This window comes from Austrofundulus limnaeus, unplaced genomic scaffold (assembly GCF_001266775.1).
Source record: "Austrofundulus limnaeus strain Quisiro unplaced genomic scaffold, Austrofundulus_limnaeus-1.0 Scaffold19, whole genome shotgun sequence".
Lineage (NCBI taxonomy): Eukaryota > Metazoa > Chordata > Actinopteri > Cyprinodontiformes > Rivulidae > Austrofundulus > Austrofundulus limnaeus.
This window is the reverse complement of record NW_013952421.1, coordinates 2594755-2620346: the sequence shown is the minus strand read 5'-3', so window position 1 is coordinate 2620346 and position 25592 is coordinate 2594755. Positions and strand designations below refer to the sequence as shown.

Below are 25592 nucleotides of genomic sequence, written 5' to 3'. Positions count from 1 at the left end.
ATGGTATGGTATGGTATGGTATGGTATGGTATGGTATGGTATGGTATGGTATGGTATGGTATGGTATGGTACGGTACGGTACGGTACGGTACGGTACGGTACGGTACAGTATGGTATGGTATGGTTATTTGTGAAGGTAGATAGCAGCAGCAGCTCTTCCAGTGCAATCCGGGGTATTTCTTGCAAGAACACTAAAATATTTCTGCCACATAATGCAAAACTGGTGGTCAGATAAAGGTTTATAAAATATTGTATACATTATCTACTTTGAAATTTGTAAGACTGGAGTCTTTATTATGGCAGCTATCCACTTTTAGCCCCTCTCACTCTAGCCGTTAGTGCATCAATCTGGTCAGAATAAAAATCTTTCTCCAAACAGAGATTGTTTATAAATCTCTCCACAACAGGTAAGATGTCATTTGTTCAGGACCTTTTTACTGAGCCTCATTTCAAAAGATATGAACAGTTGCTTCAAGGACATGCACACCTAATGTTCACTTAGAGATCTTTCTATTCTGAAGGTCTGTTTCTGTATTTTTCTTTTCTTGTCTGTTCATMGTGTCAGAATGCTTTTGGTTCCTTTCAGTATTGTCATCTCTTCAAACCTAGTCCTGTCTTTGTGAGCTTAACAATGTATTTTTAGCCATAAGTTTGAAAGGTAGTGGGAGGAAAGCACTGGTGATTAACTCCTGACATGACTGAGCAATGCAATACAATTGCAGTTTCCTCCTCTTACAAAACCTTTTGGCTAGGATCCCTCTCAGTGTGATTAGAACGGAGTGCAGAACATTACAAAATAATACTGCACTGATCAAAAGTGAATCCTTGCCAAGAAGTGCCACTTAATGTCATTTTATACTGTATATTGCTGCTTTTGACTAGATTGTATTCATTTGTATGTTGTGAACAGATAGCCGCAAAGCAAGCCGCAGCTGCTGCGACTCAGACCATTGCAGCTGCCCAAAATGCTGCTGCTTCCAACAAAAACACGGCGTCACACCAGCAGTTAGTGCACAGCTGCAAGGTACGGTCGTTCAATCTTTATCATGTACTCAGTTTTATTACAACTTAACTAGTACATTTAAGATTACTGCTAATGTGTTGGTAAACTAAATCTTCATGCATTAGGCTCTTGTAATACCATAAAATGTAGCCTATAAAGATTACATTGTGAATTTATGTCTTCTCAGGCGGTCGCAGACAGTATTCCCCAGTTGGTGCAAGGGATGAGGAGCAGCCAGGCCCAACCTGAGGAGCTTGGCCCCCAACTCGCTCTCATCATGGCCAGTCAGAGCTTCTTGCAGGTTAGTACGTTGCCTTTACAAAATCAGTCACCATCCACTCTTAGCCACGAGTCACACAATTCAAGCACTGCTTTTGTTGCAGCTTTTATACATTTCTTTTTCTATTTTTGTCACCTTCTGTCAGCCGGGAAGTAAGATGGTGACGTCGGCAAAGTCAGCAGTTCCAACGGTGGCTGATCAGGCTGCTGCTATGCAACTGGGCCAGTGTGCCAAGAATTTAGCAACCTGTCTGGCAGAGCTCAGGACTGCGACACAGAAGGTATCCATACACAACACAGTCGGGGATAACAAGATTCATCCAACTGGCACAGGAAATTTGCTACTTTTAAACTTTTATGCAAAACCAGCTATCTGATTCTATCTAGAGATATCAGCGGCATGTAGCGCCACGTCCTGTTTGCTCGGCATATTTGAGTTTGAGACCCTTTTTTTTGTGTGTGTGGGTCTCTGAAGGCCCACGAAGCCTGCGGTCCTCTGGAGATTGATTCAGCCCTCAAGACTGTACAGACACTGAAGAGTGAACTCCAAGATGCGAAGATGTCTGTGATTGATGGCCAACTTAAACCTCTTCCTGGTGAAACGGTCAGTAAATAGTAATAAACTATGTAACAGATATGTTGACTTTACAAACATTTTAAAGTCCTGTGAACTGTTTCTCTCCCCCTCCTCCCACCAAAAAATAAAAAAAATCTGGACAAAGCACAACCAAGTTAAATTAGATTCTGTTCTTAAACCCTTTGGAGCAGTTCCAAAGGCTTAGCTTCTATGTAAAGGTAACATTCTGAACTTTTAACCTCAACTGTCAAATTTAATGCAGCTGTAACTGRTGTGTAGTTAGTGTTCAGTGGTTATACTGCCAGTGGAGAGACCATAGGTTGATCCAGTTGGTCAAAAGAGACCTACACATTTTTGATACTGTGGTATTTAAAATTGAAGACCCAGGCAGAGTCTCTGTGATTATATACAGTTAATAGTTGAGATGTTAAACATGTTTTTTTTAYGTTTTGATGAGTTTCAGAACAGCTTGAACTGTGAGATGCTGATGCTTGCTGCTGCACACCCGTATCACTTCAGGTTCTTAAAACTTTTTAGATTTAATAAATTGAAACTCAAGCTTTGGTTAGTTTAGTTTGCTTTGTTTTGCTGTTTGGTTCTTCCATTGAGTGAATGAACGAAGTGGTTTAAAGAGGGGGGAGTGTTATAATCCACTTATTTGAACTTTATGTCATGTCATAATGTCTATTCCTCATCATACCCAGAGTGTTGCTTCGACTCATTCACGAATGCTTGAGAAATCCTTGAATCTCCTGTGGTAGCCATTCGGAGGTGTCTAAACACTTGCTGGTACAAAGCACCACCTGTTTCCACAAAGCTCCTCCCTGGAGCTCAGTCTGCAGCTGAACTGTCACCCCACAGAGTATCCCTCCCCCAAAGTATTGTTTGAAAATGTGCTGAAGTGGGAATGTCTGAAATGGTAGGAGGTTCTTAAAGAGATAGAGGCAGATTTCAAGGCGTTTAGATTGGCTATGATGCAAAGTCAAATTTATTTATTTAACACTATATATACAGTATTTTAAAACAACTGAAGGTAACATGATATAAAATTGAACTATGTGCCTGGAAAATACATAATACCCCCCCCCCCCCCCACACACACACACACACACACACACACACCTTCAACGTGAGCAACTCATCAGTGGTGGTTCACATCCAACAGGAACAAATTATGGTCCTACGATGTCAGTTATTCAATAATTAAATAAGGTAATTGTCTCCCATCTGTTCTTCTAAAAAAAATTTCAGTAATTTTCCTTTATATAACTAGATTTAAAACATCATTGCAACCGAGTTATCATTTTTAAGGGAGACCTGGGTGCAAACAAACACAAAAGAGTTACAGAGGTCATGACCATACTAAATTAACAAAACAAACTAACAGTTTAGACAATCATAAAAAGGCAGAAACTGTAAGAATGAAAATAAAAAAAACAATAATATTAAAAATAATATATTTAAACCAAAATTTTTTCCAACAACTCTCTTGAGTGATGTGATTTTTTTTTATCAAGCTGCAGATGGACAAGAACGACTTTTATGGACAGCAGTAATTTTATTTTTTCCCAGCTGTATTCAGTAATGTTGTTCAGAGTGAAACAAGGACTAAAGCTGCTAAAACACCCTGAGTTTATTTTATTTGCTCTGACAGTGGACTGATGGTGTCAATTTTTTTTTAATATCTTTTTAATCTGCTTGGTTTGTTCTATAATGCAGTTTTTTTTTTCTAATTTTGAGTTGTGCTGCTCTTACAGCTGGAAAAGTGTGCCCAGGATTTGGGAAGCACATCCAAGGCTGTGGGCTCCTCCATGGCTCAGTTGCTGACATGTGCTGCTCAAGGCAATGAACATTATACAGGTAGTGTACACCATGCAGGTCATAAAAGTCTCAAATTGACATTTATTGTAATCATTCACTTCTTTTTTCTTTTTGGTCTTGATTTGTTACATTCCTGCAGAGGACAGAAATGACAAAAAAAAATATCTGCAATGTTGAGTGTAATGTCTTTAAACAGAATCCCTTAAATCCAGCGTGGCTTTTACTGTTTTGACATCAATTCTGCTTCACAAAATCACAGCGGATTGAAGCCAATGACAAATACAGAATAACAGTTCCAACAACAAACGCTTGCAGGCCCTACTTCGTGCTGCGGCCCAGGGTGCTGCTCGCTGCTCATTAATCTTTTTTTTTCTACTGGATTTAACATTCCATCAGCAAATGGCTTCACTCCACTGGTTAATGTAATTTGATGCAATTTGCTGCTTTTTAACTCTATGTGTAATATTTTAAGAGCATCTCCCATGTGAGGCCAAATTCATTATACAGTATTACCTCATTTATTTGGACAATGAGGGCATTCCAGTTTTTTTTAGTTTGGTCAGATAGGGGCAGCAGTGCTTTTAGAGTTACTGCCTAAACGATGTGGTTTTTTTTTTTATTATTACTTGAACAGGAAAGCTAATTTTGGGAGTTCAAAATTAAATCATGTTATTATCTCATACAAAACAAAATAGGCTTAAATTTGGATGCATCTTCACAGTTTGATATCTACAGTTGTATTTATGCTTAATTATGTTTAACTTAGCATATTCTTTTGACGAATGAAACCGTGGCTGATGGTTTGCAGGTGTCGCTGCTCGAGAAACGGCGCAGGCGTTACGCACATTGGCCCAAGCAGCCAGAGGCGTGGCAGCCAGCACCAAGGAGCCTCAGGCTGCAGCTGCAATGCTAGACTCAGCCCAGTATGTGATGGAGGGCTCGGCCATGCTGATCCACGAGGCCCACCAGGCTCTGGTTCACCCGGGAGACGCTGAGAGTCAGCAGAGGCTGGCGCAGGTAGCATCAGTCACACTAACCAACATAAATGTATATACAGTCAGAGAWAACACCGAGGGGATCGCATTGTTCCTTTTTACGCTGCTTCTTCACACTCCGCTGGTTTGTAAGCATTTCTGTTTCTCCATACAAATCATCTTCTCTAAGCGTCGCTATTTTCTCCCTGCTGCGTCTTTGTTGCCTGACAGTCCTCCCTCGGGACTAAAACCATTAATTTCCCTGCAAACCTTCAGGAGATAAACATATTATTTAGCATAAATCTGTGACAGCAGCAAAAATTAGTGACAGTACTGTGAGCTCAATTTGCATTTCAGATGTTTATTTATTTATTTATTTATTTATTTATTTATTTATTTATTTATTTATTTATTTATTTCCCCCCCCTCTTTGCTCTCAGGCTTTATTGTGTTGCACATTGTTAAAATGGGTAATGGCGGTCCATTGACAGACATTGTTACTGTGTTTCAGGTAGCCAAAGCGGTGTCTCACTCCCTGAACAACTGTGTGAACTGCCTGCCAGGCCAGAAGGACGTTGATATGGCTCTGAGGAGCATCGGAGAAGCCAGCAAGAAGCTGCTGGTGGATTTTGTGAGTCCTGCACAAAGAGATCCACATAATCGAACCTGTTATTTCTGTTTCGCCACTTCTTGTATTATGCAGCGTGGCTTAATAACGTATCCTGTCTTTGAAGCTCCCTCCCTGCAATAAGACATTCCAGGAGGCCCAGACTGATCTGAACCACACAGCAGCTGAGCTCAACCACTCAGCAGGAGAGGTCGTCCACTCATCTCGTGGAACCAGCAGCCAGCTGGCTGCAGCCTCGGGGAAGTTCAGCCAAGACTTTGATGAGTTCCTGGACGCCGGCATTGAGATGGCAGGACACACCCAAGTAGGTTTTACGATCACTCAGTTAGCCCTGCACATTCCACTCAAGCTTTTAAAACTTTGCTGGTCCAAAGTCTTTTATGCAAAGTGCATCTTTATCTCATTTTTTAGACATTTTTTAAYTGAACCTTTTCATCTCAAGAACTTAGGCACCCAGATTGTTTCTAGGAGCTAGAAGTTCTCGTTTTCAGATGAAACCCTGGGATGAGTTTGTTCTGGTTATTTTGCTCAAAAATGTAGAAAAATGGTCTGGGATTATTGTCGACCCAAAGACGCACACTAGTTACAAGAGAGAATGCAATACAATGAATGCAATCCAAATGAATTAGCACACCTGAGTCCATGCTAAAAATGCTTGTATTTGTCTTGCTTCTTGTGTGAACAGAGCAAAGATGACCAGATCCAAGTCATTGGTAATCTGAAGAATATCTCCATGGCATCCAGTAAGCTGCTGCTGGCTGCCAAGTCTCTGTCTGTGGATCCAGGTGCAGCCAATGCGAAGAATCTTCTAGCTGTGGCAGCAAGGTGCGCTCATTTCCAGACCGTAGCTGAAATGGATTGTTTGTTGATTATGTATGTGCTGAGAAACAGAGCTGTTCTGTGCTAAATATGAGTCCTGATATTGATTACCAARGCATGATGAATATACTAAAAGCGTCTCCCTGCTGCATCTGTATGCCCCTCCTACAACATGTCTGTTTGGCCTTGCTAAAAGGAGTACGCATCCTCCTCTTAACAGAAAGAAGCCAAGCAGCTGGTCCCACAGGGCTTTAGGCCTGACTGACTTCTCTCTGTCTAATTAGGAGGATGGAAGCCTTGGCTAGAGCTTGTCTGTGCTCAGCAAGGCTGAACACAAATTCAAGAGACTCTCAGCACTCCTGTGCACAGTGTTTTCCTGTCGCAGCGWGAGGCCTGCACCGCCATGCTTGAGCAGAGGAGCTAAAAAAGCATGCGTGAGCAAAGCCAGCCCCGTGTGTGCATGCAGACGACACATGTGAGAGTTAAAGAGGCTTCTTTGGCTGCCTGTGTGTTTCAGGGCGGTGACAGAGAGTATTAACCAGCTGATAACGCTCTGTACCCAGCAAGCAGCGGGACAAAAGGAGTGTGACAATGCCCTGAGGGAGTTAGAGGTAGCTGTCCTCACATTCACTTTACCACTCAAGCAAAAAAAAAAAAAAAACGGTTCATGTACATGTATGCATGTTTGTGTATTAGTACTGTACATGTGCAGTGCATTTTTACTGTACAGGAAGGCATTTCATTCTTGCATATGGTCACTTTCATAGGGCGGTGTGAACTGACATTGGAGCTGCATTGGTTTTGCTTGTTAGTCAAAACCGTTTTGCATTCTGAAGTCTGCATTCATTTGCACCATCCAATACTCTGTTAGTAATACAACAATAAAGAAATAGCTTGTTTTTGTTTAACTGATCTTTTTATATGTTGTGTAACAGTTATGGGCATTCAATATTTTACCTTCAGTTGATGACAATCAAAACTATTTCAATTAAAGAAACTGGAAGAAATTCTCACAAAGGAGACACGCTGTTMAAACTAAACTAGCCACCTATTTAAAACATGGATAACTGAAGATCAGATATCTATTATTTAACAAAGGTGTGTCACCGAGGGCCGTCAAATGACGAGTTGTAATTAAGTTTGACATTTCCTGTTTAACTATGACTAAACATGACAAGTCATGTTCATCTTATTGCTACAACTGAGCACAGCTAACAAATAATAACTGAAATTTTGTGCATAAAAACTGTTTTAAGACATCCTCTTACAAACACTGAAAATTACTACATGTGCAATGAAAAAAGGTGAAATTAATTATACAGAAATACTATTCAAAAATAGTATTAGTGAGTTTTACTCACTGTTGAGTTTTGATTTCCCACTTCCCAGTAGAACTGGGCCAAATCAAAAGTAACCAGCAAAAAGGCAGTGAAATGGAAACTTAGACAATGGATTTTGCTTGCTGCTGGTACTTTTGAACCCTGTACACCTCTACCTAGTGGTAGGATGACATCATTTTGTGGGTAAAATAATAAACATACATCATGAGAGATGCAGTTTATGGTCAATGCTGGCTTTAAAGCAACATACACTTATTTAAAGACATTAATACATCTTTGAAGCTCTCATAGGCCACATAAAATGCTTTAGTGGGCCACATTTGGCCTGTGGGCCTTGAGTTTGTCACAGTTGATCTAACACAACTCGAATAATGCTATATCAGAAATTATTTCTTATCATTTCCACATGTGCCAGTTGTTTCCTTTGTCACTACTTACTCATCTGAACAACGTCCGTGTTGCACAGAGGCGGCTGAATGTTTTCCACTTCTGATCAGCTGTGACGGCGTGCTGTGTCTCATTATGCCTGCAGTCTAACACTAAAACAACAGCCACAAGAAGGGAAAATTAGCTATTAGTAAAACACAAACAGTGTGCACGTTTTGAAGAGAGAACGGGGCATCTGTATGAGGATAGAGGAAAATGTTGGTCAGAGAGTTGGGACTAATCCTGGCAAACCTGGYTCATCAGTGGCAGGACATTTTCAGGTTCAGTGCATCTTGAACAGAGAAACTTGTGGCAACTCAAGTAATGTTAAATATTTGTAATTTCTCCATGAGCAGCTACAAAATGATTAGATTTGTATTGTTTTTGATGGTAGAAATTTGCTTTTTTAAAGGCTGTGTTCTACATAACTGTTAGCACCCCTCCCCCCAATTCTCCAAACTGCTATTGTTTTGACTTTTGTCTACTGCAGGTAAGATAATGATTGCTCATAAGAATGCCAGGCAACCTGATTCTAAAAATTGTCATTGATAGGCAAAATGTCTAAAAGTATCATCAGCCAGTGTTATTTTTGTTAAATGGGAATATTAAGGTCTAAATGAATTGGCTGTTGGATTTTCAGAAACCTTTTAGCAGAAATGTTTACTGGTGTGCTCACAGTAGTTGAAGTCATTAACAATTCCATCTGTGCGCAGGCTGTCAGGGGTCTCCTAGGCAACCTTAACGAGCCTGTAAACGAACTCTCCTACTTTGATTGCATTGAAAGCGTCATGGAAAACTCCAAGGTACAGGCTTCTGAAATTGTTTCACGAGTTGCTTAGTTTTGCTGTCGGTGGTATTTCTGTGAGTCAGCACACAACTCAAAACCTAACTCAGATGCTTTATTTGTGTCAGGTTCTGGGAGAGTCGATGGCAGGTATTTCTCAGCACTGTAAAACAGGTGATGTGCTAGCCTTTGGGGAAAGTGTGAGTTTGGCATCCAAAGCTCTATGTGGGCTGACAGAAGCTGCAGGACAGGTGAGCTCATCGCATCTTCCCAACACGTTCTGTTTGTCCTGGTTTAATGGGTTTTCATGTGTCAAGTTTATCATTAAACTGATAAGACTACTAAAGCTTTTTAAACGATAAACGAAAATAAGTTCAAAAATTTTGACAACCTCAAGTAAATGCCCTTTAGAGCTTACCAAAGTGCTTGCATTTGGAGCCAGTGACAGAGTGAGCTGGATTTAATTGGAGGTTTTACAGACTACCGCTCTTAAAGCTGTAACATCCTCATCTTCCTGCAAGATTGTCCTGCCCTTTCAAGAAAAGGGCAAACTCTGACCACTTTTTTTCCTCCACTCTGCTTTTCCACTCTCTTAACTCCCCCTCAATTTGTGCCTTGTAGAAAATTGAGTCTGTTACCATGTACTGTATACTGTATATTAGTGCGCAGACGTGTTAGTCAGAGACGTGGATCAAGTTTATCTGTTAAAACAAATAAAATCTTGTGGAAAATSACAAACCTGAAATTTTCTCTCCCCTTCTTTTTTTTCTGACTCTCATTAGTCCTCTTATCTCGTGGGCGTTTCTGATCCCAATAGTCACTCAGGTCATGAAGGGCTTGTGGACCCCATTCAGTTTGCACGAGCCCACCAAGCTATACAGATGGCTTGTCAGAACTTAGTGGATCCAGCCAGYAGTCCCTCACAGGTAAGACCATGCATCCCAAACATTACAAAACTGTTTCCYGGTTTATGGAGAWTGCAAAACCAAAATCCATGGAGGATATCCRATAGTGCCATAAAATRCAGCTGACGCAGATACATAGCTATAAATCAGAGGTTCTCAAACTGGGGTCCCTGGACCCCCAGGGGTTTGCGAGAGGTATCTTGGGGGTCCTCAAGAATTTTTACTAAAATGTAAATTTGGTTTTTATTTTTAAAAATACATGGAGATCAATGAACCAATAAAACAAACATAATAAACTAAATAAAAATATATATTCCCATGGCATTTAGGGGTTGAAATGACAATAAATTATCTTTTAAAACAGCATGGGGTTTATGAGGGGGTCCCTGGAATTTTTTTCGCCCTAACAAGGGGTCCCCAGACCCAAAAGATTTGAGAACCCCAGCTATAAATAGATGTCAGATACTTTGTGATGGGTGGGACACTTGTTTAATAGGCAGCATAAAGTAAGTGCTTGCTAACAATAAAAGTACTTGCTAGAGTGCCAACATACTCTGCTTTCTAATCGTATCATATTCCACAGTATTTTGTCACTCCATCTTATAAAAACTTAACTCTGGGTTCCACACACACCTTGTTTTCAGTTTATAGTGATGAAAATCTAAATTTTCATCATTTTTTAGCGACTCTAGTAGGAAAACAATAGTGATCAGCATGCACCCTAAAGCACAATGCAAAATCGATTGAAAGCTTATGTCTCTGCATTTATGTGGGCGTTACTTTGAGATCTTCTRYCCAACTCAACAKTGTCAGAGAACTAAGCAGCATTAGRCTAACAGWTGGAATTGCCTGACATATAATCCAAGACAATAATCAGGCTGCAAAATGTCCCTGATCAATCGGTATTGCAGATTTGGATGTCACAGAAAAATATATTTCTTGTCCTGACTGTTATGACAGCACATTGGGCATCAGCCCAACATTAGGCTGTTTGTTTTAATGTGGTGGATGACAACAGCTCATGAGAGAAAAATGTATTGTTGACTTGTTGCAAAGGCTTAATGCAGCATACTGCACCATGGCAGACACATTTACAAATGTTTTGTTTTTGTTTCTTGTGTCTCTGTTGTATCAGGTCTTGTCTGCAGCAACAATTGTAGCCAAGCACACCTCCGCTCTCTGTAACGCCTGCCGTCTAGCTTCTTCRAAAACCTCCAACCCCGTGGCTCGGAGGCAGTTTGTCCAGTCAGCCAAAGAGGTGGCAAACACCACTGCCAACCTCGTCAAGACCATCAAGGTCAACTCCCCAACTGAWCAAAACGTTGAGTGTAAATTTGTTACAGAAATTTCCTCTTCCTCTCTTTTTTTTAATCGAGTTTGCAGATGTATCRCATGTTCAGTCTCCTTCGAGAATGAGCCAAAAAAGGAACAAATATCTTTTCATGGGACCTTGTCTTCTTTCAGATGTTAGATGGGGATTTTTCTGACGAGAACAGAAACAAGTGTCGCGCTGCTACAACTCCTCTCCTCGAGGCTGTAGAAAACCTCTCAACTTTCGCCAACAATCCTGACTTTGCAAGCATCCCACCTCAGATCAGTAATGAGGTATTCATGTTTTTGATGATTATTTGAAAACCCAGTTATTTATGTTGTTTTTTAACCTCCTAATTACTTAAACTGAACAATAGTTGAAGTAGTTAAATTTTAAAGATACTTTTGAAACTTTCTTTGAAGATAATGTTGAAGACAACTGTTTTTTTTTTTTATTCTTACTCATATTTGGACAATGCTTGCCTGGTCCTTCAACTGCTCCATGGCTGCAGTCTGGTGGAGGGCACTGTTTAACAGCGTTTGCTCTCCCTACAGCTGCTGTAATCTTCAGCTTGTTAATCTAATTGTCAAGGGAGGTTTTTGCCTCGTAWCATAAAGATTGAAGGTGTTACTTTCTACGTCTGCCTTTCTAATCTCATCCCTTTGTTTGATTGCACTTTTGATCTCTCCACTGCAGCCAAAGAATATTAACAACTCTGTCAGACCAACATGGCTGTTCAGTCGCTACCTGCGCTGTTGTTTCACCTCCACTAATCTTTTCATTTCCCCCAGGGCTCAGCAGCCCAGGAGCCCATTGTGCGTTCAGCTCGTTGTATGCTCGACAGCTCCACATACCTTATAGAAACAGCCCGCTCGCTGGTCCTCAACCCCAAAGATCCCCCCACCTGGTCAATTTTAGCCGGCCACTCCAGGACGGTTTCTGACTCTATCAAAAGCCTCATTACGTCCATAAGGTTGGTGTAAATCCCACTCACAATCATGAATTTGTCTGTGCTGTTAGCTCAAACCAAAGATTAAAGTTACCCTCCCAATTGGAGGGAGAAAAAACAATTTCTGAATCTGTAGGAGTTGATTCTGTGATGTCTTTTCAGCTTTGGCAATAAATTGCAACTTTACTTTATAGTTGCCAAGATCTCCCACAGCTTTGCGATAGATTAGTTAACTCGCTGAAACAGTGATGAAATGATGAGACTGGACATGAAACATATTTCACAGCATGGCACTACAATCGTATCAAAAAGATAGTATACAATTTTCACTGCAAGTGAAATCTTAAAGAGGTTATATCCAATTTGCTGTTGACTGATGACAAGTCAGCCTTTGAGCAACTAGTTTATAGATGATAGGCGAATGAGGAATGTGGCACCGTGATCTGTTTAGTATACATCACAATCGGATTAGCTGATTTTATGCCCACATAATTCATACAATCAAATTATCTAATCTGAATACATTTTAATCTGGTCAAAGAATTTTGTATAAGTTTCAGTCGGTGAGAATGAGCCCAGATGCAAGCAGACACGAGGAACTTGGAAAAACAAAAAATATGTATTTAAACAAACAAAAGGAGCCGACAGGGCGGCAAATTTTACACAACCTTGGAGATTCACAGCAGGGAGAAAACCAGGAGTGGCTGAGACGATTGGCATGAGCCAGTGTAATGATCCACTAAGAAATCAACTGAAAACCCCAGAATGTGAAGGGGAGCTATAACAAGCCTAATCACAAACACCTGGTGAGGGAACAAACTGGAACAGGTGAGAGTGGACGTGACCAGCTGATGGAGAAAACACACAGGGGCTGAGTGAAAGATAGCACAGGGAACAGGAATAATACGTAAACCAGAATCCAAATTAAAGAACTGAAACAACACAAAGAGTGGTAAGGTAAAGACTGAAAGCATTCCAAAATATGAGCAACTTCAAAAATACAAAGAACAAGAACACACAGGTATGACAATGTAAACTTTATTCATGCTAACTGCTTTTAGCATTACGTGATTACACCAATGTATAAGCTAGTTTTTTAATTTAATTTTATTTTATTTTTTGTGTGTGTTGCATTTAAACATGTTAATAATGGACAACATTTATTAATTATCAGTGATCAATTTAATCAGTTAGAAACTGACAGAAGTGTAAATAAATAGTTTATTACAGCAGCTATCACTGTGTTTTTATTTGTGTGGCGGCCATATTGAATTTTGGGGATGTGATTAAACAGAAAATCAAATCTATGACTTTTTGAGGGAAGCCTTATAGTTTGTTTATTTATTTATTTATTTATTTATTTACAATGTGGTTTGTATTCCAACTTTGAAGTTCAAGTGGATTTAACCACAAATCATTTGGTTTTTTTTTTATTACTACTGGTGACAGGGACAAAGCACCAGGGCAGAGAGAGTGTGATTACTCCATTGATAACATCAATAAGTGTATCCGGGACATTGAGCAAGCTTCCCTGGCAGCAGTTGGGCAGACACTTCCCTGCAGAGATGATATCTCCATGGAAGTGAGTTCAAGTACCCCATAACTCTACCTTGTTTGACAGAAATAACTGATACCTGTAAAAATTTCTGTTGTGACTCGGGCTGTAATTTTCCAATGATGTAACCCAACAGGCACTCCAGGAGCAGCTGACATCCTCTGTGCAAGAGATTGGTCATCTGATTGATCCTGTCTCCACAGCAGCCCGAGGCGAAGCTGCCCAACTGGGACATAAGGTGCTGGTCACACCATATATCACTTTACCTCCTTCGGACTCACAATTTAAAAAAAAAACGTTATCTGTCTGTTTTCTGTGCTGTGATTCAGTGCTACATAAATTTCTTAAACACATTCCTCCAGGTGACCCAGTTGGCCAGTTACTTTGACCCGCTCGTTGTGGCATCAGTGGGCCTGGCCTCAAAGCTGCACGATCACCAGCAGCAGATGACCATCTTGGATCAGACTAAGACCCTGTCTGAATCTGCCCTTCAGATGCTCTATGCTGCCAAAGAAGGCGGGGGGAACCCAAAGGTACAGAGTTGACTCTAGTGCACAGATGTTGTACAGTAATGCAGTAAATGTAATTCAGTCTGGTATTTTCAAGGGTGGGTCTTTGTTATGAAGGTAGTTTAACATTTTGTCAAGGTTTCTTTGAGTCTTGCTGACCAGTTAGTTCTTTATGAGTCACATCGGCTGTGTCCACATTGAGGGGCTGTGTCCTTCGAAGGACCCGGCCCACGTAGACTGGGTGGGCCGGGTTCTTCGTCGGACACGAAGACTTGAAGAAAGTTGGCTGTGAATTTGGACGGTCCTTCAGTTTTATTTCCGCCTTCACCCTGGCATATGTCCTGTCACCCAGCAACTGTGACAGCACTAAATAGAACCAACAAAGATTGAATATAGATACAATTTTGCAAAATATTGCTATATTATTAATATTAATTCTGTATTATAAATTAACAAAATTGGCAGAGGCACAGTGGCTCAGATGGTACAGCCGTTACATCTCAGCCGGATTGAATCCCAGCCAAGGACTTTTCTGGGTAGAGTTTGCATGTTCTCTCCATGCATTTGTGGGTTTTCTCCAGGCACTCCAGTTTCCTCCCACAGACAAAAAAAACATGGCTGTTAGGCTAATTGCTAACTCTAAACTGTCCATAAAGACGTGAGTGAGAGAGTGAATGGTTGTTTGTCTTATTTGTCTCTCTGTGTGTCCCTGTGATGGACTTGCAACTTCTCCAGGGTGTACCCCGTCCCGTGCACCGTGACTGTTGGATATGGACACCAGTGACCTCTGTGACCCTGAAAGGAAAAAGTGGGATGGATGGATGGATGGATGGATGGATGGATGGATGGATGGATGGATGGATGGATGGATGGATGGATGGATGGATGGATGGATGGATGGAAACNATGGATGGATGGATGGATGGATGGATGGATGGATGGATGGATGGATGGATGGATGGATGGATGGATGGATGGATGGATGGATGGATGGAAACTGTACTCCTGACACTCACTTAGTCCAAAATCACAAGCACAAAAATAATATCTTGGTCGACCCACAGTGCATCATCAGGACATGGTGGTTCCAAGAAGGATACACCAGACCTGTCCCTAAAATCAGGGCAAAAGGAGGACACATTTGTAGGCCATAATTGGAGGAGCCTTCGAGTTTGGACAGCCTTCGGCACGCCACTGTTACATTATCTGTCTTTAAATTCGACCTTTGAAGGACGCAGCCCCTGAATTTGAGCATGGCCACTAACTCATTTATATGGTGTCCTGATGCATTTCAATAAACCAGTCTCTTGGAGAAAAGACAAAACATTTTCAACAAAGAACTCATCAAGAGGACCTACTCAATTTTCTTTTAGATAATTTATACGGTGGTTCTTACTCACCTGTTAGCTCATCAGTGGAGATTTTAACATACTTATGTTTTAACACTCAAGCTGAATAAGCCAGGGACTGACACTTCATCCTTCTGATTTGTGGATGACACACCACCACAATCCACTTTTAATAGTGGATTGCCAAAGAACTCTTTTTTACAGTAATTTTCCCAGTATTTTATGTCACAGTTGTAAATGATGGAGCCTTCAGTTTTTGGAGTGATCTTTAATTAAATACTTAGATCAAATTAGTTCAACACAACTTGGACTTTTTTATCTGGATAACCAAGGCTGTTGCAGAGATGTTGACGAGCTGCTCGTGCCCTCAGGCATGCCACACTCATGACGCCATCTCCGAGGCCGCCCAGCTGATGAAGGAGGCTGTGGACGACATCATGGTGACTTTGAACGAGGCAGCGAGCGAGGGGGGTATGGTTGGTGGCATGATGGAGTCCATTGCTGAGTCCATAAGCAGGGTGAGTGGAGAGTGTTAATGTATGTGGGCTACAGTCGAATAGGAAGTCCTCTTGGGTTATTAAAATTGATTTCAGGCTGAAATAATTTTATTTTCTGATTCATCTGAGGGGAGACTGAGGTATTTCTGGGGGGAAAAATGTTAGAGGAGATTCTGAGGGTTTGTCCTTGTCAGTAATTATTACTGGTTCAGTAGATGATCACGTGCAAACATCCTGCAGGACGMCGTGTCAATATGTTGAATATGTTGACAGTGTGGTTAATATTTGATCTGCATGTATGGAAACACAATGCTCTTAGGTCAGGTGGTAGCCATCTTTTTTATGGCGTAGTTTGTACTTCATATGTAAAAAAACATATTTCAAAAAGACAAAAACTGATTTTATTTTTCTAATTTCATTATTCATTAGCTCCTTTTTATTGATTCATAACATATCTGAACCTCCTACGGTTTTGCCCCTCTGAGAGGAAGACAAGCAATCTATTGTTGACATTTTAGTATTCACAGCTTAACATTTAATAGTTTGTTGATTTTTTTTACTTTGTCCGCTTGTTAGAGCAGGCTTTTAAAAAATTGCGAAACCATAATTTCCATGTAATACAATAAGAAATGCCCCTCCAAACATGGTGCCACTCCTTGATAATAATTTGTTGTGAGGTGGTTCTAAACTTAATTAAAAGTGTCACATAAATCCTGTGTAAGTGGTCATACCTAGAGTAAATGTAATCAGGGTTGAGAGTACTTAAAGAACTGATCTTCACAGCTGGATGAGGGCACACCTCCTGAACCTGAGGGCTCTTTTGTGGATTACCAGACCACAATGGTCAAGTTCTCCAAGGCCATTGCCATCACTGCACAGGAAATGGTGAGACGATTTCTAACACGAGCCAGAGAAACCTCACTATGTTTGTGCTGATGAGATGCGGTTTTCTCTCTCTGCAACCAGATGACTAAATCAGTGACCTGCCCCGAGGAGCTTGGTGGTCTTGCCTCCCAGGTGACAGTGGACTATGGGCAGCTCGCACACCAAGGACGTCTTGCTGCAGCCACTGCAGAGCCAGAGGAGGTGAGCGGCACGACCGTCATTCTATCACAGAAGACTCCCCCGTACATTTCATTTGTCTTGTCTCGTCTTTGCGGTAGCTGTGCAACCTGACACACTCTCTGATGAAAGCGGAAATTTCCTATTCTTTGATAACTCACAGCTGCACCAGCAACGTGAGATCAAACAGAAATGTGTTCCTCTTGCTCCATCCTCTCTTACCGCTCATCTAAAACTTTCCCCATTGTCTTCAGGATGGTAACGTGTGCAAATATTGCACTAATAGGCGCACAGCTCTTATCGGTTTCTTGTATGTAACAAGCTGCCTGACATCCTTTTTGTTGCCATAGCAACATTGCACCTCTACACGTCTAAAAGCCTATGCCGATGCTTGTAATGAAGTACCACCCACCCATGAATTGCAGTCAGGAAATTAAAGGTGTAGTGCCAGCGTTTCCTCTTCGAGGGTGCTTGAAATGTTATTCCCCCTACAGGCTAGTAAGAGATCCGTCCTCATAGGAGATGATTGTGATTTTCCACTAAATTGCCGCAAACAAGAACATGGTTGCGGTGTAATTTGAAGCCATTTTATGCTTTCAGGTTGCTTTCCAGATAAAAACACGGGTGCAAGAGTTGGGCCATGGCTGTATTTATCTGGTCCAGAAGGCTGGAGCTCTGCAGCTCAGCCCCACTGACAGCTTCTCCAAGAGGGAGCTCATTGAGTGCGCTCGAGCAGTCACAGAGAAGGTAGGCAGTTTAATCAGGAACTACCCAAGCATGTTTGACTTTGGTTAAATGTATAAACTTTTTCAAAGGCTAATTTTGTTGTCACCATTTTAATAAAACCAGCATTCATTGGAAAAAATCTGCCTACTACTTTGCCTTCTATAGTTTTAAACAATTTTGCATGATCTGGTAACACTGGGGATGTGAGTTGGGGATGACTCTCAGCTACTACCAAAAAAAATCATAGCTTAAAATGAGTAAAACTGATAGAGTTGTTGCCATTTTCACATTTCCTAAAGTTGATGAGCTGTGGCAGCATCTTGAATTGGGTTGACTCCAAAATTTAATCAGTTTTCGATTTTATATCCAAAATGTTGAGGTGAAAAAAATCCCAAATCATGAGGTGGGCTCTGTTTCAGTGAATAAACATATTTTGGTGCTTATGTTTTAAAAAAACATGTTCTAATTAAGTCTTTACTGCATTTCACCTGTCCTTCCCTCTTGATTGGATCATGTGTTGTCACCTTTTTTTACTCATGATGCTGACATAAAAAATACCACCTGAACATGCTACGAAGCTCAAAATCTGATTATTTTTTAGCATGTTTTTTAATATATTTTTTGGTTATGCTTTCTTGTTACACCTGCACAGAGTTATAAGAATGTGGGTTTCATGTATCCCATTAAACACAGTAATAACTGCTGTTTTACTTTTCCATTGTTCCATTTTTGAAACCACACCATTCTGACTGTTACAGTTAACAATAGCACCATATCTTTATGCGGTGGCCCTGGCAGCTTCTGAGTATGACTCACAGATTTACACAGCACTCAGAGGCAGTGATCCAGGCCTAAAATTATACAATTTTATATGGTAATTGGGCATTATTATTTGTTTATAATTATATAATATGTTTAAAACTGTATGAGTGGACAAAATAAACGATTCATTGTTCAGCCTTTGTCTCTTCCTATTGTTCCATTTTTATTGTTTAAATAAAGTAGAACAGCTATCTCACAAGCCTGGTTTACAAGAAAGAGCCCTGCAGCTAATAGTTACTGTAGGTAATTATTTGAGCTTGAGGCTGGATTTTATTGATTTATACCTCTGAGCAGCATGTTTCAGATATTTTATTTTTATTTTATTTATTTATTTATTTTTTATCTTCACATGTTCCAGGTGTCCTTGGTTCTGTCAGCACTGCAAGCAGGTAACAAAGGCACCCAGGCCTGCATCACAGCAGCCAGCGCTGTTTCTGGAATTATCGCTGACCTGGACACTACCATCATGTTCGCCTCAGCTGGAACACTGAACTCTGAGAACGAAGAGTCTTTTGCTGATCACAGGTGCAATGACACCCCCTACACACACGCAAACACACACACACACACACACACACACTCCCTGCCCTACCCCTGCCTAACCACCACCACAAACAGGACAAGCAGTTAACACTGAAGAGTGATGTTTAAAGTGCAGGAGGCAGTAAAATTTTGTTTTTTTTTTAATGTAATGTTCCAAGATTTGAATTACCAAACAAATCAACTTGTGTGAATTTGAATGTGGCTCACGCAGAAGAAAGATAATTTATCAGAAAATTAAACTAGAAAAATTCTGGTTGAAGCTAAAAGAAAAGGCAGAACACTAGCTTAAAGCTAAAAGGAGCAAAACACTAGCTAATACTAGTAAAATCTAAAAGGAACAAGAGGGCAAAAAAATGAGCAAAAAGAAGCCTTAGCCAAAATGTGCAGCTAGCAAAAGGCAAGCTATAGGTAGCAAATTGATAGCTAAAATCTAAAAGTGGCAAAAGAAAACAAAAATAATGCCAGTATGCTGCAGCAGATTTCAAAGAGAACAAAGTTTTATTTGTATTGAAGATTTTTTTGTATTTCTATGGGGAAAATGTTTGCAAATACAGTTAAACATTATGAAAACTTTAAAAGTTACTAAAACCAAAAGTCACAGCATCCGTCTTCCGATTGAACTGAACGTTTTGATATAAATGAAGTGATAAATTAACACAAAATATCCACAGGTAGGTTGATTGTGAAAAAAATGTGCTACTGAAAAATAAAAAGCAAAACAGTCCTGCTTCAGCAGTTACACAATTAAGTATTTTTGAAGATTGCCAATAAAAAACTGTACAAAACAAACACTTTGTTCAGAGTCAGTTCATGGTGACGCTGCTTTTGCATGACTATGGAGCAGATTGTCACACAATGTTGTCCCGTCCCTCAGGGAGAGCATTCTGAAGACGGCCAAGGCGCTTGTGGAGGACACCAAGCTGCTGGTTGCAGGAGCTGCGTCCAGCCAGGAGAAACTGGCCCAGGCTGCTCACTCATCAGCCAAGACCATCACCCAGCTCACAGAGGTGGTCAAACTGGGAGCAACAAGCATGGGATCTGATGACCCCGAGACTCAGGTGATTAAAAAAAACATAAATTCTACTCATTTCAATATGTCATCAAAACATTGTTTGTTCAATATTAGCCTATAAAAAGTCTTTCACCTAACTGTACATATCATATTTAATTCTCTTTATAAATCCTTTTTCATCACACATTGCATCACTTCTCTCCCCTGAGTTCATGTCTCCGTCTCTGCTCTTCGCTAAGCCTGAAGTATCATGACTAGCTGCGAGCGATAAGTGCTAAATCCTCTCTCTGAGGCACAACTGATAAGCCAACACTCTAACCATTGTGCTTTATTGATTCCAACTCCATCCTCCTCAGGTGGTTCTGATTAATGCCGTCCGGGATGTGGCCAAAGCTTTGGCTGAGCTCATCGGTGCCACCAAATGTGCTGCAGGCAAAGCACCCGATGACCCGTCCATGTATCAGCTGAAGAGCGCTGCCAAGGTAAAGGAGCAGACCACTAAAACAAACAATTGTTGTGTTCACAAGTGGATGGAGACTGTAGATATGTATTCTGCAAATGTCTGGTTTGGTGTATCGAGGAGCACAATGCTAAGCCACTTTTTTTTTTCTTTTTGTAAAGAACCTACGACAGCTCTTATCAGGGTATTGCTGTTTTTTTACCTCACATCTGTAGAGCTGGAGCTCTCACTGAAATATACTGAGTGTGTATATTTGTCAATGTGAAAGAGAGGGTTTGTGTGCTTTACTGAGAGCTATCTATATCAAGATGTTCAGGTGTGTCACTTCAGGAAAACCGTAGCATGGCAGAGCTTTTATTTTTTATTTTTTGTTCACTCAAATGTCAAGATCTACTCAAGGTTTTTCCCAACAATTTTAAAAATAAAGTAGCTCAAGTTTCTTTCTAAGAAAGAACTTTCTGCAAGTTTTTTTCTTGATGTGCATAGATATGCATGCATATACTGTATTTATTTTTTAAAATTGGCTTGTTTATTTATACAACCAGGCAAATCCCACTGAGATCACAGATCTCTTTTGCACGGGAGGCTTGGGCCTGAAGGCAGCCTAACAAGTTTTACAAAATAAGTTTTACTAAGTATTTATTCGATATACATTATCTTTTGGAGTCAGCCCATTTCAAGTTATCTGCCACAGTTATTCAACCTGAGTAAAATTAAAAATAGCAACAACTCAGTCAGTTATATGGATATTTAGCTGAATATTAGTGTGGCAGTAGCTGTCAGTTATCCTCATCACATGCTTGGAGCACTAAGTTAGCTTCAGTTTGATAGAAAGGARTGTAAAAATCAAATGATTTAAAATAAAGAATGTAAAGAATAGAAGTGATGAATGAAATGTTGGTTCAGGAAGTTAAAGAAAAAAATTGAAAAAGTCTAAATGTTTGCAGTCAAGGTGAATGCAAATATTGAGCATGAAACCAGAATTTGTTTTGTTTGTTTGATTTATTTTAAGCTTGTCTTTATGCTGAACACATAACAGCAGCAGAAAATCCTGACTTTCGGATTTTGAATATAAAATTTTAAGCTCCTCCTGGTGATCATTTCTTTAGGCAATATAGTTTACCAGCTGAGCAGCCGGGGAAATACAGAAGCTGTGCAGTTATCACGTAGCTCCAAAAACTTTATTAAATACATTTAGCTGCTGATGCAGAAAAGATTTAGGCTTGGCTAGAATTTATTTTACTCTGCTGACATTGCCCTAAGTAGAACACAAATGACAAACCTGTTTCAACTCATCATTGACTAAATTCAATTAAGTTATGTTAATTTCATGTTTCATTAGCTGGAAATCAAGTGATTTTAGGTACTTCTTTTTAGGTACATTTAGTGCAGCTCCTGGGTTCTGCTGCTCCTGTCACATTAGAAATCAACAGCAAGCAATAAAATGCAGACTGGTTACRCTGAGTGATGAAATACTGTGTCAGCCTACAAATTTATCATTTGCAACAAATTTCCCAGCCATTTTCTCAAGCCTCATTACATTGTGCCTTTTTTTCCCGTAATTATTTTTTACATTCAGCATTTCATTAAACCAGGTTGTTTCCGTACTTCTGAAGCATAAAGCTCATCACAAACATGTGTAATGACAACCTTTGATAGAAAAGCTTAAAGTTATAGTTCTGATTTTTGGAAGTGGAGTTCTGTTCAAAGTCTATGTGCAAACATCTTATCTGACATTGATTTAAAAATATTGAAGTTGATTTATTCTGTAGAATAATCACTGGTTTGTGAGATTTATGAAGGTAAYTTTAGCCTTTCTCAGCCTTCTTTGTTTAACCACATGACGGTGCAGAGGATATTTCATGATAAAAGTATCATATGATGCAGCCAAAATAACTACTGGTGCTCAGATTGTAAATAGAAAACAAAATCAATATAATGGTTCAATTAAAATTTAAGATAAAGTTCAGGTTAAAGTCTGGTTTTCTGTTTTCAACCTAAATAAAGTACTGATTTTATGTTGTTTTATTAATCCTAAGGATTTAGTAAATTGCTCTTCAAATGGCTGGAAAATGCAGAGTTTTGAGTAGATTTTATACAAAAGTTTTCTGGAAATCGTGGAAATCTTTATTTTACCTAGACAGAAACATGACATCCAAGAACAAAAAGTACTCCGTGAAAGGTCAATCAGGATTTATTGCAATATGCAAGACACACATCATGTCACATAGGGCAGTGGTACAAAATGTGTGCACCGAGGCAGTTTCAAATACATGCATTTACACAGAATATTATTAATACAGACAGTAAACATCTCTCTTGGTGCTAAAACTGGGCCAAGGAGAGAATGATGTTGGATAAACAGCAAAAGAAAACAAAAGATAAAAAGTAAAATCATAAAACATGATGACATTTTAAACCAAGCAAAAGAGGTCACTCACTTTTGGCCTGAGAAGAAATGGAAGACTTTAAAGGATAATTTATTTTTCCAGGACAGCATACCCTTGGAACCCCCTAAACCTGTTTCACTGCATGGCTGCTCCTTAACATGTTGTAGACTTTTAATTTTCTGTTTAGAATGAATTATTTTAACGATTTTAATTGGAAKATCTAGTTTCTAAAGATAGAACAATAATGTCAAAGACAAAACTCACTAATTGTATATGCGACTGTATATAAATTGGCAGTGAGATTTAGAAAATTGCACAGCTGAAATCTTGCCTAGGGTGCCAAATTGGCTTGGGCCGGCCCTGCTTTCAGACTTGTCACAGAACTGCATTTTAAAAGATCCAAACAGTTCCTTCAAAACTTTAGAGCGAACATGTAAAGCTAATTTGGAGCTAAGGAATGCTTTAAAGATAACAAAGAAAGCTCTTGAACACTTTTTACTAGCTATGCGACATTAGATTTCAGCACATACTTTGTCTCACACCTCTGATCAGATGAAAGACGTTAACCTGCTGAAGGTAGAGAGTTATCGTTTAGCTCTGATCTTCMGAGCACCACCACATCTGTCAGCTGCTGAGTAACTAAAACTGCAGCTCAGAGCTCTCTTGTGTGTGRCCTTTGTGCAGCTGTGTTCACTGAATGGAATGAATCAAGAGCACAGCTTTATTAGCAACAGACCATCGTCTTACCTCTAAAAAGAGAACTTGAGCTGAATTTTCTGAGTACATTTAGTATATCTTTGTCGCTTAAGGAATCATCACACTAACCTCCACACTTAGCTGTTGCACAATGGTTTTTGTGCGTGTGCGTTTTCTCATCTAAATGGAATTAAGGCCACCCATGGATGTCCTCATGTTGACAGATTGTTTCTGCTCCTCCAACATATGGTGACCTCCATCAAAGTCCAGGCGATCGTGTTTCTCAAATTACAAACCCAAGCATGCACCCAGTTTGCTGGAAGTGGCACTGACAGCAAAATGTATCACAATGAGTCAGGAAAATTTAAACAGTTTTCTCTTTTTTTTTCTTCCCATTCTTAGCCAGTAAGTTGTTTTCCCAGCARTGAATCACACTTTTTTTATTGGAAATGCACCCTTTTGTCTTCTGTTCCCGTATAATGCCATGTTCTCTTTCAAAAAGCATCTTTAACAATATTCTTTGYTGTAAAATCATCAAAAATGGTTTTTAATTTTTATTATTGCCTCCGAGGAGGAGAAGGTCCACTTCCTGGTTTGAGTTCAAGCCTCAGCATTGCTCTCATTGTTGACAGGTCATGGTGACCAACGTGACGTCTCTTCTAAAAACAGTGAAGGCGGTGGAGGATGAAGCCACTCGTGGGACAAGGGCACTAGAGGCCACCATAGAGTTCATCAAGCAGGAGCTGACAGTAAGTGTTCCTGACAGGCCCAGCCTTTTCTTTCTGGTCTGTTGAGAGTTAAATGATGAGGCACAGCCGCTGCACAAAGTTGGCTCATGAAGAGGTCAGGGATATCTCTTGTCTATTATTCTGAACAACACAGGGGAGCTTTTTGTTCTTTTTTTCTTTATTATTGTTCAGCTCCATTCCTCTTGCGTTTCTCGTAGCCCCTACAGGTATTCCACAAGCTCTTATCAGAGTTAGGGTAACAGACACGTCGCCGAAGTAAGAAATGACGATTTCAAGAGCTTGTTTTTGTGTAATATATTGCTAATCCCCATCAGAAGAAAGGGGGCTTAACCTAAAGTTAATCTAATTAGGTTACAACTTACATTTTATAGAAGTTTTGAGTCTTGTTTGCACAACCTTTCTGAGCTGCGTGCCTTCATCCAACCAGCTGTGTTTGTGGGTCATCTTCGTGTCAGGTGTTCCAGTCCAAGGACGTCCCGGACAAGTCCACCACGCCCGAGGAGTTCATCCGCAAGACAAAGGGCATCACTGTAGCAACGGCCAAGGCGGTGGCAGCAGGCAATTCCGCTCAGCAGGACGACGTGATCTCCACAGCCAACCTGAGCCGCAAAGCCATCTCTGATATGCTGACTACCTGCAAGGTGCTAATCCGCTCCACCCTCTGCCAGCACAGGCCCCCCGCAGGCTCCGCAGGGCTGCCAGAGAACGTGTGAGCGCAGCCCTGCTGAGAGCAGATAATGTGGAGTCAGGTTTGTTTTGTGGATGCTGCTGCAGGTAGTGACTCCGCCGCTTTTCAAAGTCACACGAGCAGCCATCAGTCAGAGCGTCCTCTAGCTCCTGCAGAGCGCTCGTAACAAGGGAAAACAGATGGATGATTGGGCCATTTAGGTGTTAGAACCAAAGCAGTGCAAAAATAAAGCCTTTCTGAGTTTTGTTCAGCTATCGGTTTGCAATCGTGTCTATTAAGTTCATATATCACAATGTTATGTAATTAAAAAATCTAAACACATTTTCTTACTTCAGTAAGCCATGTTAGTTTATACAATATGCTTTCCACAGAACCGACCCCATTTCTTTTGAACTAAATGTCTCTTTCATCTCGCTTTAATGTTTGTTTTTTCAACTTTACAGCAAGCAGCACATCATCCTGAAGTGAGCGAGGAGTTAAAAGGCAAGGCCTTGCAGTACGGCTCAGAGTGCACCACCAAATACATCAACCTCCTGGAGGAAGTGCTGCAGGTTGGGCTGAACCAGTCACATGGCTCATAAATAAAAACCCAAAATTGATTTATGTTTGTGTGCATGTAGCTCAAGTTTTGGCAAAGTTGTATTTGTGTGTGTGTGTGTGTGTGTGTGTGTGTGTGTGTGTGTGTGTGTGTGTGTGTGTGTGTGTGTGTGTGTGTGT

At 40.3% G+C, this 25592-nt stretch overlaps 1 protein-coding gene across 6 annotated transcripts in view; it reads left to right on the top strand.

Annotated features, from left to right (window-relative positions):
- Window positions 1-25592, top strand: part of tln2b (talin 2b) — a 115502-nt gene that overhangs the window by 80126 nt on the left and 9784 nt on the right. For 4 of the 6 annotated variants that reach the window (XM_014003594.1, XM_014003593.1, XM_014003597.1 and 1 more), the window contains exons 22-50: window positions 911-1024; window positions 1191-1304; window positions 1429-1563; window positions 1758-1886; window positions 3617-3719; window positions 4489-4697; window positions 5166-5285; window positions 5389-5586; window positions 5968-6107; window positions 6619-6712; window positions 8581-8670; window positions 8780-8902; window positions 9434-9577; window positions 10692-10877; window positions 11021-11161; window positions 11660-11841; window positions 13267-13399; window positions 13509-13610; window positions 13735-13905; window positions 15602-15748; window positions 16511-16612; window positions 16694-16813; window positions 17390-17536; window positions 18696-18862; window positions 19755-19938; window positions 20249-20374; window positions 24071-24187; window positions 24643-24828; window positions 25319-25426. In XM_014003594.1, the coding sequence (XP_013859048.1) occupies window positions 911-1024; window positions 1191-1304; window positions 1429-1563; window positions 1758-1886; window positions 3617-3719; window positions 4489-4697; window positions 5166-5285; window positions 5389-5586; window positions 5968-6107; window positions 6619-6712; window positions 8581-8670; window positions 8780-8902; window positions 9434-9577; window positions 10692-10877; window positions 11021-11161; window positions 11660-11841; window positions 13267-13399; window positions 13509-13610; window positions 13735-13905; window positions 15602-15748; window positions 16511-16612; window positions 16694-16813; window positions 17390-17536; window positions 18696-18862; window positions 19755-19938; window positions 20249-20374; window positions 24071-24187; window positions 24643-24828; window positions 25319-25426 (4032 nt within the window). The remainder of the gene's footprint in view (window positions 1-910; window positions 1025-1190; window positions 1305-1428; window positions 1564-1757; window positions 1887-3616; window positions 3720-4488; window positions 4698-5165; window positions 5286-5388; window positions 5587-5967; window positions 6108-6618; window positions 6713-8580; window positions 8671-8779; window positions 8903-9433; window positions 9578-10691; window positions 10878-11020; window positions 11162-11659; window positions 11842-13266; window positions 13400-13508; window positions 13611-13734; window positions 13906-15601; window positions 15749-16510; window positions 16613-16693; window positions 16814-17389; window positions 17537-18695; window positions 18863-19754; window positions 19939-20248; window positions 20375-24070; window positions 24188-24642; window positions 24829-25318; window positions 25427-25592) is intronic. The other 2 variants (XM_014003596.1, XM_014003598.1) reach the window with 1 other exon arrangement.